The 16,833-nt window shown below is 36.7% G+C and overlaps 1 protein-coding gene across 1 annotated transcript in view; it reads right to left on the reverse strand.

Moving 5' to 3' along the window:
* Positions 1-5,821: 5,821 nt before the first annotated feature.
* ADAMTS19 (ADAM metallopeptidase with thrombospondin type 1 motif 19) overlaps positions 5,822-16,833 on the reverse strand; it is a 279,814-nt gene continuing 268,802 nt past the window's right edge. Inside the window, exons 22-23 of the mRNA XM_027098568.1 lie at positions 9,503-9,680; positions 5,822-7,108 (exon numbers count right to left, since the gene is read on the reverse strand). Coding sequence (XP_026954369.1) covers positions 6,957-7,108; positions 9,503-9,680 — 330 coding nt within the window. The 3' untranslated portion in view covers positions 5,822-6,956. The remainder of the gene's footprint in view (positions 7,109-9,502; positions 9,681-16,833) is intronic.

Below are 16,833 nucleotides of genomic sequence, written 5' to 3' on the forward strand. Positions count from 1 at the left end.
AAGCCACTCTGCCTTGGGCAAACCACACTTCTCACCGGGAAAGTATGGATTTTCATCTAGAGAAAGAGGGAACATTTCCACTCTTGAGAAGGCATAGGACAGACACATCAGCAGTTTTTAAAAGACATAGGTTGTTATGTTTGTGCCTCTGTAAACCCATCTGATTCAGCAGGAAGGATTTTCTTCCAGAGGAAATGAGGTCACGTGTGGAATGTATCAGCACCAGATTTCAGAAGAGTGCCCTATAGCTTATTAGACTCAGCAGCTAGGATGTTCTTGAATCAAGCAAGACACTAGAGAGTACTTACCTTCTTTATAACAAAAAGCATGAGGCTGTTAAAAAATCATCTTCCCTACTGATAGTTGCAAACTGGATTAAACAACCAATGTTTTCTGTAAGAACTTTTAGACCCAAACTCTATCACTGTCTTACAATATGTGAAATAAGTTTGAGTGGTTTTTATCAATACACTTACTGGAGAAAGAGGTACTTCATAATGACAGTTGATAACAAAAGAGTTAAATCACAAGTGTTTGAAGAATCAAGTGTGTTATGTGTATGTGCATGTACTTACGACTTTCTGGATTTTTCTGGCGGCTGCCAGAACACATCTAATGAACAAATATTTCTCGGGCTGTTTGCTTTTCCTAAAAGATTCTTTGGGGAATAACACACATCTTCAAGAAGAACCTTACTTCTCTTTGGCTCTCTATATTGGCCAAGTGGAGACACAAAACCCAGATCCAAATATATTTGATTAGAAGTTTTCCTTAGCCAAAGTATGAGGTAGGTGAAATGAGCCTTCAGTTTTCCTTAGGCGTCCTTCCTTTTAGATTCCTCCACTGTGCTTTAGATGCCCAGAGGTTTGTATACTATCTCCTTCTGTCTACAAGTCCGGTTTCTGACTCTCCACATTCTCCCACCATCCTTTGTCTACTGTCACCCCCAAAACCATCAGTTCTTACTTCTTACTACTGTCCCTATGGGTAGCCTACATGACCGATAATCAGGAAATCAAGCTTACTACTCCCTCTCCTGCTACTGGCCAAACCCCACCCCCTCGTCACCCCCAAATCACACCTCTGCTGACGCCAGTCCTTCTGCCTGGTAACATTTCTTCCCAACCCTGGATTTTGACCACCTCCTATTCATACTTCACGGGCCATGGCTGATACCTAGCCTTTCACAAAAACTTTACATATTTTCTCTAGTAGGGGAAATGATTTTTCCCTTGTTTGAAATTTCAGAGTGATTTGTTTATACTCTTACTATCTTTTGTTTGATAATATATTTTTCCCTTTTCTTTTATGAGCCCCTATACTGGATACATTACAAACGAGCAGCCCTATTGGATGCTTCCTTCCTCACATGAGTCCTGTCCTAAGAACCTCATAAAGCCCTTCGCTCAATCAATAGCAGTGGCCGTTGTCTCTTCCAGAGCCCTCTGGTTGGAAATTGATAATCCAATTAAATTTGATTAAAAAAACGGCTTAGTGCTCTGTTTTTCAATCAACCATGCCCAGTGAAAAAAGAATTCCATCGCCAAAAATATTTATGACATACTCTGTATTCTCTTCTGGTAGTTTATAATGCACAAACTCACATGGAAGACTCTGAGAAGTTCTGCTTCATTAACGCTAGCATTTGCCAAATTTATTTGATCACATAACACCCATTTCACTGTTGTCCTTTTAACTCTACAAAAAACTTACCTGACAGTGATTGGACAAATACTGTCTTAGGAGTTCTATTTCTTTGCTGTCACTAACACCTTCATTCTAGAGTGACAAAGAGTATAAATAAATATAAATAAAGAGTTATATTACAGGAACAATCTGGTGGAAATCTGGATATCTGGGGCTTCTCAACTCTTACCATGCATGTAATCATTTGTTCTCTCTCTTTATAGCAAATTTTAATAAAAGCATCATTATCCCTTGGATTTGGACCCAGAATTATTATCTTTTGAACCATGAGAATTATAAAAATAGAAATACAGTTCACTAGGCAAAACTGTCTACATATTAATTAACCATATTTTCTTTTCTTCTCATCCTCTCTCCCTTCCTCCCTCCCTCCTTTCCTTTCTTCCTTCTTTCCTTTCTTTTTCTTATGCAAATAACCGACTGAAATATCTGAAAGTATTTCCATCTGAAAAGCCTGGATGATGTCCACATGAGCAGTTGGGGTTCATCAAATTATCTGACTTTGAAAATTTGGACAGTTTTGGATAGTTTGATTACAAAGAAAGCCTGTGATTAGGTTATAAGTCATTGGGCATCTATTACATAACATTATCAAAACTGATGAACGAGGGAGGCAATCATGTTAACTAAGTGCACAGAATTTGAGGTCAGAGTGATACATCCAACTAAACTGTGCTCTTGAGCAAGTGGCTGAATCTCTCTGGTCCTCAGTTTCCTCAGCTACAACGTGAAGATATGAATGGTCCCTTACGAGGGTGCTGTGAGGTTTAATAGGTATACTGGTTAAAAGAATGCTTAGCATATATTAAGTGCTTAAAAATGGTTCACTATTATTTTAAGAGTGCATAAGTAATGGGTTTTCATTTCAGCCACCTCCGATATAAAGCAAACTGGAGAAAAAAATTTAAAGTTTTATGATCCACAGTTAAAAAGCAGACTCCGTTTCCCAGAATACCCTTCTTTGTGTGAGTCTGGGTTAGAAGAAGCTGAAAGAGAAACTGGCATGAAATTTGGAAGGCACCATGGAAGCAGCATCCATTAATCTGCAATTCTTTTTGCAATCAGATATCGTGACAGAGGCATAGGCACTTGGCAGGTTCTAGATTGCCTTGCTCTCTGAGCTCTATGCCCATTTCTTATTTCCAACTGTTGGTCCTGTTGACTGCCAGGAAACTTAGATCCACTGCCCAGTGTTGGCACTGGTCCTGTAAAGGAGGAAGCTACACAGAGGCAACAGTATCTCATAGACATCTTCACAAATTACCCCTTTGTCGTTAAACTTACCTGGCTGTGCCTGGCTGCTCAGATTGGAGACTGCTCTGATCCTCCAACTCCTCTTACGGACCTTCACGTCCAGGGTCCTCCTGCTGTTGTTTGAGTTCAAACCTATTATCCTCTATCACTGCTTTGCTGATTGGATCTGGCAACTACTGGTGTCAGAAGTGCTTCCAAGGAACAGAATTTTAAAAATGGAATCTGGAATTAGTTCTCCGATATGACTAGACTTAAAGGCATTAATGACCAGTAGTAAGTGGGACCCTGGTCACCCATGACATACAGGGGCAGAAAGGTTATAAAAACTCTCACCTGTAGTTACCTGGAGTGAAGTGCCTAGAGAAAGCAAGGCCCTAGGTTACAAAGTACCTGCTGCAATATAAATTTTCCATAGAAGCAAAGAGAATAAGGACCGTGGGGTTGATTCATTGCTTCTAAATCAGCTGGAGAACTTACAGAAAGAGAATGATAAGCCTGGGGTTTTACATTCACGGCTCAAGGTCTAAGTTGGGAACCAGAAAGCTTTTATGACTGCCTTGAAATAAAACCTTTGAAACTGTACTGCTGATGTCTTACCATCTGTGATGTCTTCTAAATCCACATCCAGATTCAAGTCCTGGAAGATCCAGAACCAGAGAAAAAGTATGACTTTAAGGTGTTACCATACATGCCAAAGGAACTGCAGGATTTCACCAATTCACATTAACTGAAACCCAAGATATATGTATGAGGATGTTTCTTAATGGTGTTATATTAGGACAAAAGGAATACAATATTCTATTAACCTAAATGTTTTTGATATGGGTTCACTAAGCAGAGATTCTTGATTCAAAGTGTTAGTTCACACGTCTGGGAGTAACTCTAACAATATGACTGAAAACTGGACCCAATGGTGGTCTGCACTGAATGAAATTGAGATGTCAAAACTTCCTTGTAGAAATATCACAATTTATTGGTCGATGAATTAGGCCCTATAAAACATCTTAGAGGACCTCCAAAATGTTTTCACCCAGCTGATACGAGAATTGATTATTTGGGGGGAGAAGAGATGTTGCACCATTCTGTCAGGCCATCTGTTCAGGGTGATGGGGAACATGGTAATACCAGCGATTCACGTGAGCATGAGCTCACTGCCACATTTTTTTTAACTGTAATAGGAATTCTCTGAACAGAAACAATATCGTATGGAATACCCTATCGGTGAACAAAGCATTTGGTAAGTTCACGGATGCTGTTTTGGCAGAAACTTTGCAGGCTGGGGAGGCAAATACATATTCAGGGTAAGTGGTTATTTCTGTGAGAACAAACTACTGCCTGTTTGGTGATAAAAGTGATCTAATGTAATCTTACTGCAATCAAGGCGGTGGGCTGGTCCTTCCATAGCATGGTGCCAATATTGGGAAATAATATTTTCTCTGCTATTGTTAGGTTGAGCCCTCAGCAGTGACTGTAGCTAGACTGGCCTTGGTGAGTGGTAGCTCACATGGCTGAACCCACACATAATCTCCAGTCCTGCCACCACTGTCTCTGTTCCTGGGCTCACTGGGCAAGGACAAGGGTGGCTGATGAAAGAGATTGGCCAACATACACAGAAACCATCATCTTATCCAACTGACGACTGAGTCCTCTCTCCTGAGGTGCTCTTTGGTGAGCAGTCAAATGGAATATATGTTATTCACATATCTTTTCCTCAGAACTTCTTTGTCACCAATTTTCAAACCACGCTCCTCCCAAGTCCTTGTCAAGGCAGCCAAAACACCTTGATTGCAGTAAGATTACATTAGATCACTTTAATCACCAAACAGGCAATGGATTGTTCTCACAGAAATAGCCACGTACCGATTATGGATTTGCCCCCCCAGCCTGCAAAGTTTCTGCCAAAACAGCATCCACGAACTTACCGAATGCTTCGTTCACCGATAGGGTATTCCATACGATATTGTTTCTGTTCAGAGAATTCCTATTACAGTTAAAAAAAATGTGGCAGTGAGCTCATGCTCACGTGAATCGCTGGTATTACCATGTTCCCCATCACCCTGAACAGATGGCAACATCTTTTCTCCCCCCAAATAATCAATTCTCGCATCAGCTGGGTGAAAACATTTTGGAGGTCCTCTAAGATGTTGTATAGGGCCTAATTCATCGACCAATAAATGGTGGTAGTTCTACACCAATTCATGGATTCAGGAATCAAGGGATGGATTAAGAATGTCTCCTCTTCCTATGTAATTTTTCCCTTTCTCATTCCCCTACTATCTTACCTAAGATGTGTTGATACTGGTTGATTTTATATTTCAACAATTAAATTTAAGGATATCCAAAGTAAGGGACAGTCTAGAAACAAACTGTGCCCTGTATGAACATGAAGGTGAAAATACTAATGAGGGAAGGTGTCAAGAACTGTGAAGACTTTGAGGCTTTACTCTACTTTCAATCTAGCAAGTTGGCCTGCCACACTTTCAGGGCAGAAGACATAAAATTCCTGGGTTAGAGACAAAGGACTTTATTACTTGTGGCAACAGCAGTAGCCAGAGAATCAGCATTTTCCTGCACTGGTTCCCTGAGTCCCAATTCCCACAGGGTGACATGAAGAGAGCCAGGCGGTACCTGTACATGCAGTGAACTGTATTACAGGAGAGGGATCCCAATTTTAAGGAACCTGAAACTTTCATAATGAGAAATAAGAATGTCTGCCCTTTGCTCCAAAAAAAGACGCTATCTTTACCTTCCAAGGCTATTCATTACACAAACATCCTTTAGAAGACACTCCAGAACAAAAGCAGACAGTGCCAAGACATGTGGAAATGTGAGAGACTCATGAAGAATTGCCTCTCAGCAGGAAGTTTCACATATTTTATTGAAAAATCTAAGAAATCATGTGAATCATGTACAATATTTTCTCACAAGAAAACCTTTAAGCTGGTTTTTAAACGTTTCACAGAATTGTAAAACTTTTTTAATTTTTAGAAAGAAAAAACACAATGAAACTACCACAGTGTTATAAGCTTTTTGTTTTTCCTTGTTTCTAGGGAAAAGACTGAAAACTAGTAAATTTTCTCATTATGATTTGTGAGGCTAAGTACTATACTCTTTTATAGATCTGCTAAAAAGATACAAGGAAATGAGGGGATCAACGCTTTCTTTGTTCAAAATATTTTAAAAAGCTAAAATCTAATGACAACATGTTAAAATAATACACATTTTTGTAGGATGTTACCATTTCTATAACGGTTTCTCTACACTATATCAACAGTGCAATGGTGATTCAGTGTAAATCATTACAGTGTTTCATTGTTACAATACTTGTGTTCAAGTACATGTTCATGAACATGATCAAAGTCTCTATTTTGACTTTTCTTTTTCATTATTAAAATAAGGCTATAATTACAGTAGAATTTTTCCTATGGATATCTCTAAATCTGAATGCAATGCATAATACATTCTCTAAAAACCTGTTCAACACTATGAGGTTTGTTATGTTGACACATCTACTGCAGATTACAGAAAATGGGCTAGTTTTGCATCAGGATACCAAAAAACAAAAATGATTTCTCTCCATATATAACTAAACTATTATGCTAAATTAGTATACATTCTGGATAACTCAATGGTATTGTCGGGGAGAGAGTAGCATCTTAGAGACGGCCCTAATTTAAAAAAATGTTTTGTTTGTGTTTTTTTTGGTTTTTTTAAAGCCTAAAGATCTTGGTTTTTTCTTTTTCCCTTTTTATTTTTATTCCGGAAACTGGATCCAACTTATTTGTATAAAATTATTTATGAAGCCATATAGTATAAATCAAAATGTTTGTAGAACCAAAACAAACACCATATTGGATGTGTGGCAGGCAAAAAAATAAATTAATTTGATTAAATTACATGTAATCTGATAATATTTGGTCTGAAAAACATGCTAGTGTGTGTGTTTATAAATAATGTAATTGCAAAGAGCTGTTAGCCAGCCAGCCTGCTAGAGGTCAACTCTTCTGCTGCAGCTTTTGGGCATAGAAGTCCCTGCACGTCTCACAGCAGCGCTGATACCACCGCATGTCCTGACAGAGGTTCTTCTCACGTATCACCCGGCAGTACACAGGCCACTGATTTCCCAGGCACTTGAAAGTCAGAGCAGCTGTGAAGCAGAACACAGGGAACCAGGTGTCATGAGATAAACTAGGTGTCATGAGTAGAAACAAAGAGCAATCACTTAAGTTGGGGGATTTTGTACATACACGTTGACTCATGTATATTACCTCACGGAGCATAAAAGATAAAGAAACACACACACACACACACACACACACACCCTATAATAAAGGAGTAAAGTGAATGAATAATGGTCTTACTCATGAACTTTTATAGACTTATTAAAGATAGATTTCCCAAATCCAATAAGTGTACTGCAAATGGCTTTTAAGTTTCCATTTCATGGCTTTCATTTAAGCTTCTTTTGGATTTTTAGTTGAGAGATTAAAAAGAAAAAGAAATGTGTTCAATATGTCCACCATTACGAGAATACAAATTAATAAGTATTGTTATGGATGACATTGCGAAGACATAGCAAAACAAAAATCTGCTCACACTTATTTCACATTCCTCGTTTCCTAGATAGCAGACATGTCTAACTGGGATATTTAAGAATTGCAATTTCAGGCATCCTTAAAATCAAAGCTGATTATCAAAAGTGACTAAAATTTACAGCAATAAAGTGCTTGAAATGAGCTCTTGGTATAAAAAATTCAGTCATGTAGATTTGGCCCCAGTTTTTCTGAAGAAATAGCGTGTTCTGGCATGTATAATAAAAGGCAGTTCTGCTACAATTGTTCCTTTTGCCACTATTCTAGTATGATTCATTAATTTATGTTTAAAAACCTTAAGATTTTCCAACCACTGTGCTTCTGTGTTTGGGGATGTGCCTTCAAGAAAAAATGAACAGAGAAAATGGAGTTTTAATTAAATTCTCCTTTTAATTCATTATTTTCTGACACATGATACTTCAAGAAGGATTCCAAATAATTGTTGGAGAAAGGGATTATGCTGTTTTTGAATACAAGGATTTAGAGCATCTGCTCTAGGATTGCTTAACTTTTTGTCTTAACTAGTTTTAATTCTACTTGAACTGATTATTTCTTAGAAATGTTAATTATTTGGCTTAAAAAAGAGAATTTTTATATTTCCATGAAGAACACAAACTTTTCCATTTGATTGAATCGTTTGCCTGGAAAAGTATCTATGACAATTTAGCTCCTTGCATTTTGGCAATATTATTCTGTATGATTAAACTGATCCCCTGGAGATTATACATACAAATTGAAACTGAAGGTTTCCCCCCCTGGTAACCATAAGTTTGTTTTCTAGATCTGTGACTCTATTTCTGTTTTGTAAATAAGTTCATCTGTACCACTTTTTTAGATTCCACATATAAGTGATATCATACGATATTTGTCTTTCTCTGTCTGACTTACTTCACTCAGTATGCCAAGGAGGAAAAGGGGGGAGGGATAAACTGGAATACTGGGATTGACATATACACACTACTATATGTAAAATAGGTAACTAATAAGGACCTACTGTATAGCACAGGGACCTCTGCTCAATACTCTGTAATGACCGATCTGGGATAAGAATCTAAAAAAGAGTGGATATATGTATATATATAACTGACTCACTTTGCTGTACAGCAGAAACCAACGCAACATTGTAAATCAACTATACTCTAATAAAAATTAATTAAAAAAAAAACAACTGAAGGTGTTAAACGTATATTAACCCAGTGACATCCAGGCAGCAGTGCTATTAAAAACCACTAACTGCCACAAAATTAAAGGCTAATTCATTCATGAATATTTGTTATTCAAATGCAGGGTATATATACTTAAAATACGTACTCTACTTCTTGAAGATGTATTAGATTAAATAGCAGGAATTGAGAATATATGTGAAAGCATTTTATAACTAAAAACTATGTAAATCAATGTTACTACTATTTAGTTTTATTTAACATTATGTCCTTAAAGATGAAAAAAATGGTACTTCTTGTTCAGGGGTGTAGATACATGCATCTGTTCTCCTTGAAAGTGATTTTTTTGCTCTTTGTCTCTCCAAAGGATAATTTGTACCCAGGATCACAAGGAAGGCTATTAACAATGAAGAGGTCCAAGGTGTACACTACAACCTCACCTTTCCATAGACATTACCTTAATTGAGGGTTCTGCCATGGGACGGGTCAGAACCAAAAATATGGTTACATCCTTCAACCCTTTATAGGATGACCTTGGGTGGTATGGCATTCATATTTCCAGGGCCTGGACCTGAGTAGACAGCTCAGGAATGAAAATAGTTTAGTCTTTAGGATTTTTTACCCACATGATCATCTGGACTAAACTATAGTTGAATAGATCCAATTTAGTCAGAACCAAACTAATTAGTATAGATTGATAACTAAGCTTTAAAGTGATATGCAAAATAGAAGAAGCCATGCTCATTTCCATGTTTCTCAAAATCATCCCCTTTTTGGTCTGCTTACCCAGCCTGGGTGATGTTATAGTATTTACATTAATCTTCTCATTGCAGGGCTGAAGGTGGCATGGCCTGTATGCTGCAGGTTTTTCGGAAGAAAAACATTCATTTCCATGTCTTCCTGTGATCTTATGCATGCACTGAATAACACGGGACTGCATTCCTTTGCCACAGGTAATTGAGCACTAGGAGAGATACAAGGTTTTGTTAAATGTTCTTTTTGTTGTTTCCTTTCTCTAGGCTGTAAGCCACCTTCTCCTTATATTTGCTAAAATTGGACATGAGCCACAACATCCAGGGTTAATGTAAAACATGGGTCAGAAATGTTGTTGCTCATAACTTGGGCACAGTGCTGTTCAGAATATCTAGCTGACCTAAGGCAGAGCTTTGGACAATGAAGGACATAGGCAATTAAAAAAATTTACAGCAGAAACTAACACAACATTGTAAATCAACTATACTTCAATAAGATTAAAAAAAAAAAGTTGGAGAGTATGACTTGGGAAAGAGATTGGGTGATACCAGTAAGTAATGAACTTGGGCGGACAGTTTTTAAAGTTTTAATATCTAGTTTGCAACAAGTAATTGATTCACTGCTCTTTAATTTAGTCATTGATGCTTGAGAGTCAGATATGTCCAACTGTGGAGCCAGATCCTCGTTATAGCCTTTCAATGTACTCATCCACTCCATTTGCTCTGGCCTTAAAATGTTTATTAAGAATATCAACATGAAAAAAAAAAAAAAGAATATCAACATGGCTGGGGGCTTCCCTGGTGGCGCAGTGGTTAAGAATCTGCCTGCCAATTCAGGGGACACGGGTTCAAGTCCTGGTCCGGGAAGATCCCACACGCCGTGGGCCGTAGAGCAACTAAGCCCGTCTGCCACAACTACTGAGCCTGCGCTCTAGAGCCCATGTGCCACAACTGCTGAGGCCCGTGCGCCTAGAGCCCATGCTCTGCAACAAGATAAGCCACCACAATGAGAAGCCTGCGCACCGCAATGAACAGTAGCCCCCGCTCGCTGCAACTAGAGAAAGCCTGTGCGCAGTAACAAAGACCCAACTCAGCCAAAAAATAAATACATAAAATAAATGAATTTATTAAAAAAAAGAATATCAACATGGCTTATCAACCTGATGTGTTATTGAAATAACTGCTATGACTTCGCAGATTACATGACATCCAAAATTGTGCAAATAATAATTTGATAATATGTATTTTTCTAATAAGTACCCTTTTAATGGATTCCTTGTATTTCAGCTAAATGTAGTTTGTCTTCATTTGTAAGATATTTCAGAGAACATATTTAACTTACAATGTTTGTTTATTAAAGAAGTCTCTTGGGTCCATATATATCACTAGATTTAATTTGTTACACAAATAAACTGATGTTGAGTTGAATGAGAAAATACAATTATTTTATGGTATCAAAATTACATGTGGGAGAGGGAATGTTCTTGTGTTTCTGAAAATAGTAATTTATTTACTAGTTATACTATTTTCTATGTGGTAAAGATTTAGCCATATCTGGCTAAACAGTTCTAAAAAACTTAGAACTCTTTACAGAGATGATCTCGGTGTATTCTATTTGAAAACTGGTAAATACTTTCTGATTGTCACCTTTTAGATATGCAGGCACAAGGTTTGTAATGTTTGTTCCCCTTTGTATCTGACCAAGTCATTGTTAGGATTGCATTTTCTTTGTAAGAATTTTCAGTTCTTTCTTTACTATCATCTTGGGTCCCCTGCTCTGCTTTTCATTAGCACAAGAAGCATTCTACACAAACCCTTGATACCTCAAATCTGTCTGCTCCTGTTCACTTTGTCTTTAGTTCCCAGCCTTCCAATCAATCCCAAATATTAACACAGAATATGTATTCTTTTAAAATTGCTTTATATATATATAAAATCTCCTTGGAAAAAACTTCAGTTATTGAGTTCCCCAAATCTCCAGGCTGGCATTTATCTAGCTCCTCAAACAATTTTCCACCTCTCTGCTTCAGGGATCATTTGCTCTATAAAACACTAATCATGCCCAGGCACTTCCTACTCTCACAATTACAACTGTGCCTAGCCTCTTTTCAAAACACAATCTCAAATCCACTACTTCCATGAAGTGGTCCACAATTATCCCAACTACTTATGCATATTTATGCTTTAAAACCATATATCCATCCATCTGAAGCTACCCCTTAGAATCACTTGGAGAAAAAAAAAATTTTTCACTATAGATTTTAAGGCCTAGAATTTCTAAGTCAGGAAACAGATTGAGTCTGATGGGAATATACATTAAAAAAAAAGTATCTAGGTGGTTCTGCTGCACAGCCTGAGTTTGGAAGCTACTGGTCAATAGCATGTGTTCTGCATTTAATGTAGGCCAGTGTGTATTACTTTTTATCTTTGATTAGTATCTTTTCATGTATCTAGTTTGTCTCTTGGTAAATCTCTTGAAATTAGGCTCACTGTCATATCACTTTCAGTACTAAAACCTACATATCAGGTATGAAAATAGATTACTAAGAATAATACAATTTTATGTGCATGCTATTAACATGCATCTACTTTATAGATGACCGATCTTTCTAAATTTTATTCTGTAAATACTTCTGCATATAACCCTCCTTGTACCTGATGAATTCTTAGCTTTATGCAAACAGCAGATTAAAGAACAACAACTGGGATATTACATGCCTTTAAAGCTGATTTTTTTTTCTTGTTAACTTCTATAGGATCTAAATGTTTCCAGTTCAGTTTAAGCTTTATTATAACTTAAAAACTATTGTAAGAGGAGTAACTGTTTGACATGGTCTTTCCCCCTTGAAAGTATGTATCTTAGTATCATTCAATAGAATGGATATAAGTATTTAAGTATAGACACCATGCTTCTTAGAAATATTTTCAGGAAAATTCAAAACAGTTAAACTAAAAATTTTTCAGGGGTTAAGTTTATGTGGAAAAATATTCTAGTATCTACTCCTAAAATTTTGGGAGACCTTGGAAGTAATCACAATATTTGAGAAACAAAAAGAACAATGGGAGTTTTATAATAGATGAACTCATTCTGATGCAATAGAGAAGGTTCTCAATCATATGTCAAAGAAGCCTAGTAATCAATCACAGACTATTCTCAATACTTTCAGCTAATCTTATATCAACTCCAAAGGACATGTGTTAACCAAAGTAACATCATTTTTCAGGATTACAAACTAACTATAGCTACACGATAACTCAGAGTACATAATTTTAGCAGATAATGGCTGAAGAGTGCCTTCCATAAAAAAATATTTTAAATTAAGAGAAAAAAATTATTTAATTAAAATGGTATCATTCCTGCCTTTGAAACTAATGGAATAAGCTTTATTATGAAATTAGTCTAATAGCCTTAGAATCTAATTTTCATTAGAATACTTTAACAATAAAAATATCAATCTTTTACTAGTAATTATGTTCTTTATAAAATACACAGTGGTAAAAATTTTATTACAAATGTGTGAAAAATAAACATATTTTAAATGGAACAATTGAAATCCCAAAGCGTCTTCTAAACTATTCCTTACTTTATTATGGAAGATACCTCTAAACAATTGGATATTTCTCAAATCACATCACTATGATTAAAGACAGACGGACATTAAAGGAAAAAGTCAAAATAATTCTGGCTTGAAATGAGGAGACCTGGGCTCTAATACTATCTCTAGAACCTAACATACCTGGGACTTAGTTTTCCTTTTTGTAAAGCAACGCATTGTAGTAGATCATAGCTACACTTTCAGGTCTAAATTACTACAAAAGGAAAAATTCCAAATAACTTATTATTAAAAGTTACTGTAGTCAGGCTTTTTTTTTTTTTTTGCAGTACGTGGCCCTCTCACTGTTGTGGCCTCTTCCACTGCAGAGCACAGGCTCTGGACGCGCAGGCTCAGCGGCCACGGCTCACGGGCCCAGCCGTTCCGCGGCATGTGGGATCTTCCCGGACCGGGGCACGAACTCGTGTCCTCTGCATTGGCAGGCGGACTCTCAACCACTGCGCCACCAGGAAAGCCCGTAGTCAGGCAATTTTTAAGTGGTGACACTGCATAAAAGTAAAGATGCTAATTTCATTATCTAATTATTCACTATGCTACCCAACAATGGTATGATAGGCGTCTATTAAATGAAGTCTCAAAATTATAGTCTTTTGAATGTTTCAGAATATTCAATCATTTATTGGCTTTTCAAGTATTTACTGATCACCCATCATGTTCAGGATCCTGTGCAGAAGCTAAAAGCAGCAGAAATTATTAATACTATGGGGCTGGTACTTTATTCAATAAACTTTACAACAAAACGCAATGATCTAAAATAGATGGAGTTAGATTACGAAACATTGTGGAAGCTGGGCAATTTCACCCATTCTTAGCCAAGTGTTTAATATTTTAAATAATCAGTTGTACTATGGAACCAGTTTGTTGCTTTAGGATCAAAGGGAACCAATAATATTACTTCTGAAAGCTTTCACTCCATACAATACTAATAGTAGTTAGCACTTACTTAGTATTTATTATATGCCAGGTACTGTGTTAGAGGTTACATTTATTTTAATATCTCATATGAAGCCAATGAGTACTATTATTATTCCTTTTACACAGATGAGAAAATAGAGGCTCAAATAAGTGAAACAAAGTGCCCACAGTTTTATAGCTAAGAAGTGGTGGTATTGGAGTTTGAACCCACATGTACTAAATTCAAAGACTGGACACTTACACATTACTTGATACTAGAAGATTGCTAATATTTCTCTTTATGTTAACAGTTAAAAATCTTCTCTTTTTCCCTATCCTGCCAAATAACCTCTTATCCCCATATCTCATTCTTAACCTAAAACTAATGAATTAGAAGGCCTTTTTGGTTTTGTTTTACTATAACTCAGGCTATGTGGTATGAGATAAACTCTTTCGCCTTAAGGACAATTCACAAGCCTGCTTTACCTTTAGATAGAGTGATCGAAGAATTTATCGTCCAAATCAGGGCACTTGTGAAAGAAGTTGCTGATAATTATTCCTAGACTATGGGCATAAAAGGGGACTGTCCTGGCTAATCTGGGACACGCTGTCACACTACCTAGACAACTTACTGATAGATCTATATATTACATGATAAACACAAATGAATGGACACACGAAATACCTATTATATTCCAGGCACTATCTAATATGCTTTTACACATAATGTCTTGGTTAATCTTCCTCATAACCCTAATAACTTTACAGATGGCAAGAGTAAGGCTCACAGAGATTATTTCATTCATTTATTCAACGAATATTTACCGAAACTCTACAATGTACCAAATACTGTTCTGGATACAGGGAAGTGATAGTAAACAAAACAGACAAAAATATGTGCCTTCAAGGAGTTTACACTGTAATACTGGAGAGCAAGAAGGTCAAGAATTAAAAAAACATTGTATATTAGATATTGACAAGTGCTATGGAAAAAATTAAAGCTGGGAAGGAGGACTGGGAAAATTGGGGGTATGGGGTTTAGCAATTCATATGGGATGATCAGGGAAGGACTCATGGAGAAGGTGATAAAGACTTGCTCCATATGAAGGAGAAACAAATGCACATCTTTGGATTCCAATACAATGTTCTTTCCACTGTGTCTCTACAGATCTTGGATCAAGTTCAATGGCTTTCTCTCCCCTTCCTCCCTCCCTCTCTTCCTTCCTTCCTTCCTCCAGTCCTCCCGCCCTCCCTTCCTTCTTCCCTTTTGTCTTTTTTCTAATACATTTTAAACCTTGCTCTTCACATATGTACTAAGTTAAAAAATACTTGAAACACAGCAGCACTATAGACCTCCACTAAAGGACCAAATGCTAAAATGTCAACATCAATTTGCCAGCAACTGGTAAAAAAAAAACATAGGGTGCACCAGATAACTTGCCATTGATCTTTTTACAAGGAAGATTTCCTGACTAAAGTATTTTAATAAGAGAGACCTGTACTGTCTGACAAATAGTCTGTTCCCCAAACAGTTTTAATGTTGCCCTGAAGGACCTTTGAAACTAAGCACCTCACAAACCAATTCCATGAACCAGAAGCCTTTAATTCTGAACAGGAAACGCAATCTTGATGTACCAGGTTTACTACAGTAAAAAGGGAAATAGTAATCTTTAGAACAAACTTAAGCAGCAAGGCACAAGAAAAACTGATGTTGGTAATCCCTCTTTCCCACCAAAAAATGAGCCCCAAAGGCTCTGAAAATAAAATCTGTTTGACTTAGTGACATTCATCATTTCAATCTACCTGAGAAAATTATGACCTCCCTTGCACTTGAGTACATGAGTATTATAATATCTTTAGATAATATCGTAATATATTTATCTTATAATGGAATAAACCCTTTCTTGACCTGGGACATTAGTGACAATTTCTAAGACTGTATTAAATTATGTCAACCTTACAGTTTGCATGTCAAACGCTAAACATGATAAAGGAAACTTCCTCAATAATTCAAACAGTTTGGACTATTAAAATGATTAGAGAAATAGTTTAGTAAACGAGAACCATGAATACAAATGGTAGCAAATTAGCAAGAAGGCGGCTTTATCCTCTTTTAAAATGAGATATATATATATTATATAACCTTATAACTATTTCCATTATCTAAAACTTCCTTTTTGTCATTCTTACACCACACAATAAGACCTGACTTGCTTTATTGTACCTAAGAAAATTTCATCTAAATAAACTAACTGAAAGGGAAATCTCTGGGGAAAAATAAGCAATGTCCAAGCTGGTGGAAGGGTACAGTAGACGTTTACCTAACTCAGATGTTTATAATATTCTAAAAATGGCCAAGGAGGATCTGGTGATATATATAGATGTGAACTCTTGGAAAGTTATATTTACTAAGGTAGTGATAGCTCTGAGTGGGCAGGGTTTGCCAGTACTGGTAAAGGCAGGTTAAGATGCTAGAATGATTTGGCAAATTTGTGGACTGGCCTAAATGTGAACAAATGAGGGACATAGAAAAAAATGTAGGACAAAAAACTACACCCAAAAAATTCTTAACAAATTCACAACTGAGGCATTGTCATAGAAACAAAGGAATGAAATGAACTCTGAATGGCTGTAAAGTCCATCTCATGGACAAGCCAAGATGTGGAATCCTTTCTTCCACCACAAAGGATCGATGAGTGGTGAGGCACTGCCCAAAAAGCAAACTGCAGTAAGAAACTGACCATGGAAATTTCACACCTGACAGTATTATTTATGGCATTAATAGACAGTGTTGCTAAGATCTTGGTTTAATACTTGGAAAAGTATGTAAACACCTTATACTAGGTGTTCAAGGAAA

This window comes from Aethalodelphis obliquidens, unplaced genomic scaffold (assembly GCF_003676395.1).
Source record: "Aethalodelphis obliquidens isolate GAN/ISIS:26980383/991018 unplaced genomic scaffold, ASM367639v1 scaffold4, whole genome shotgun sequence".
Classification (NCBI taxonomy): domain Eukaryota; kingdom Metazoa; phylum Chordata; class Mammalia; order Artiodactyla; family Delphinidae; genus Aethalodelphis; species Aethalodelphis obliquidens.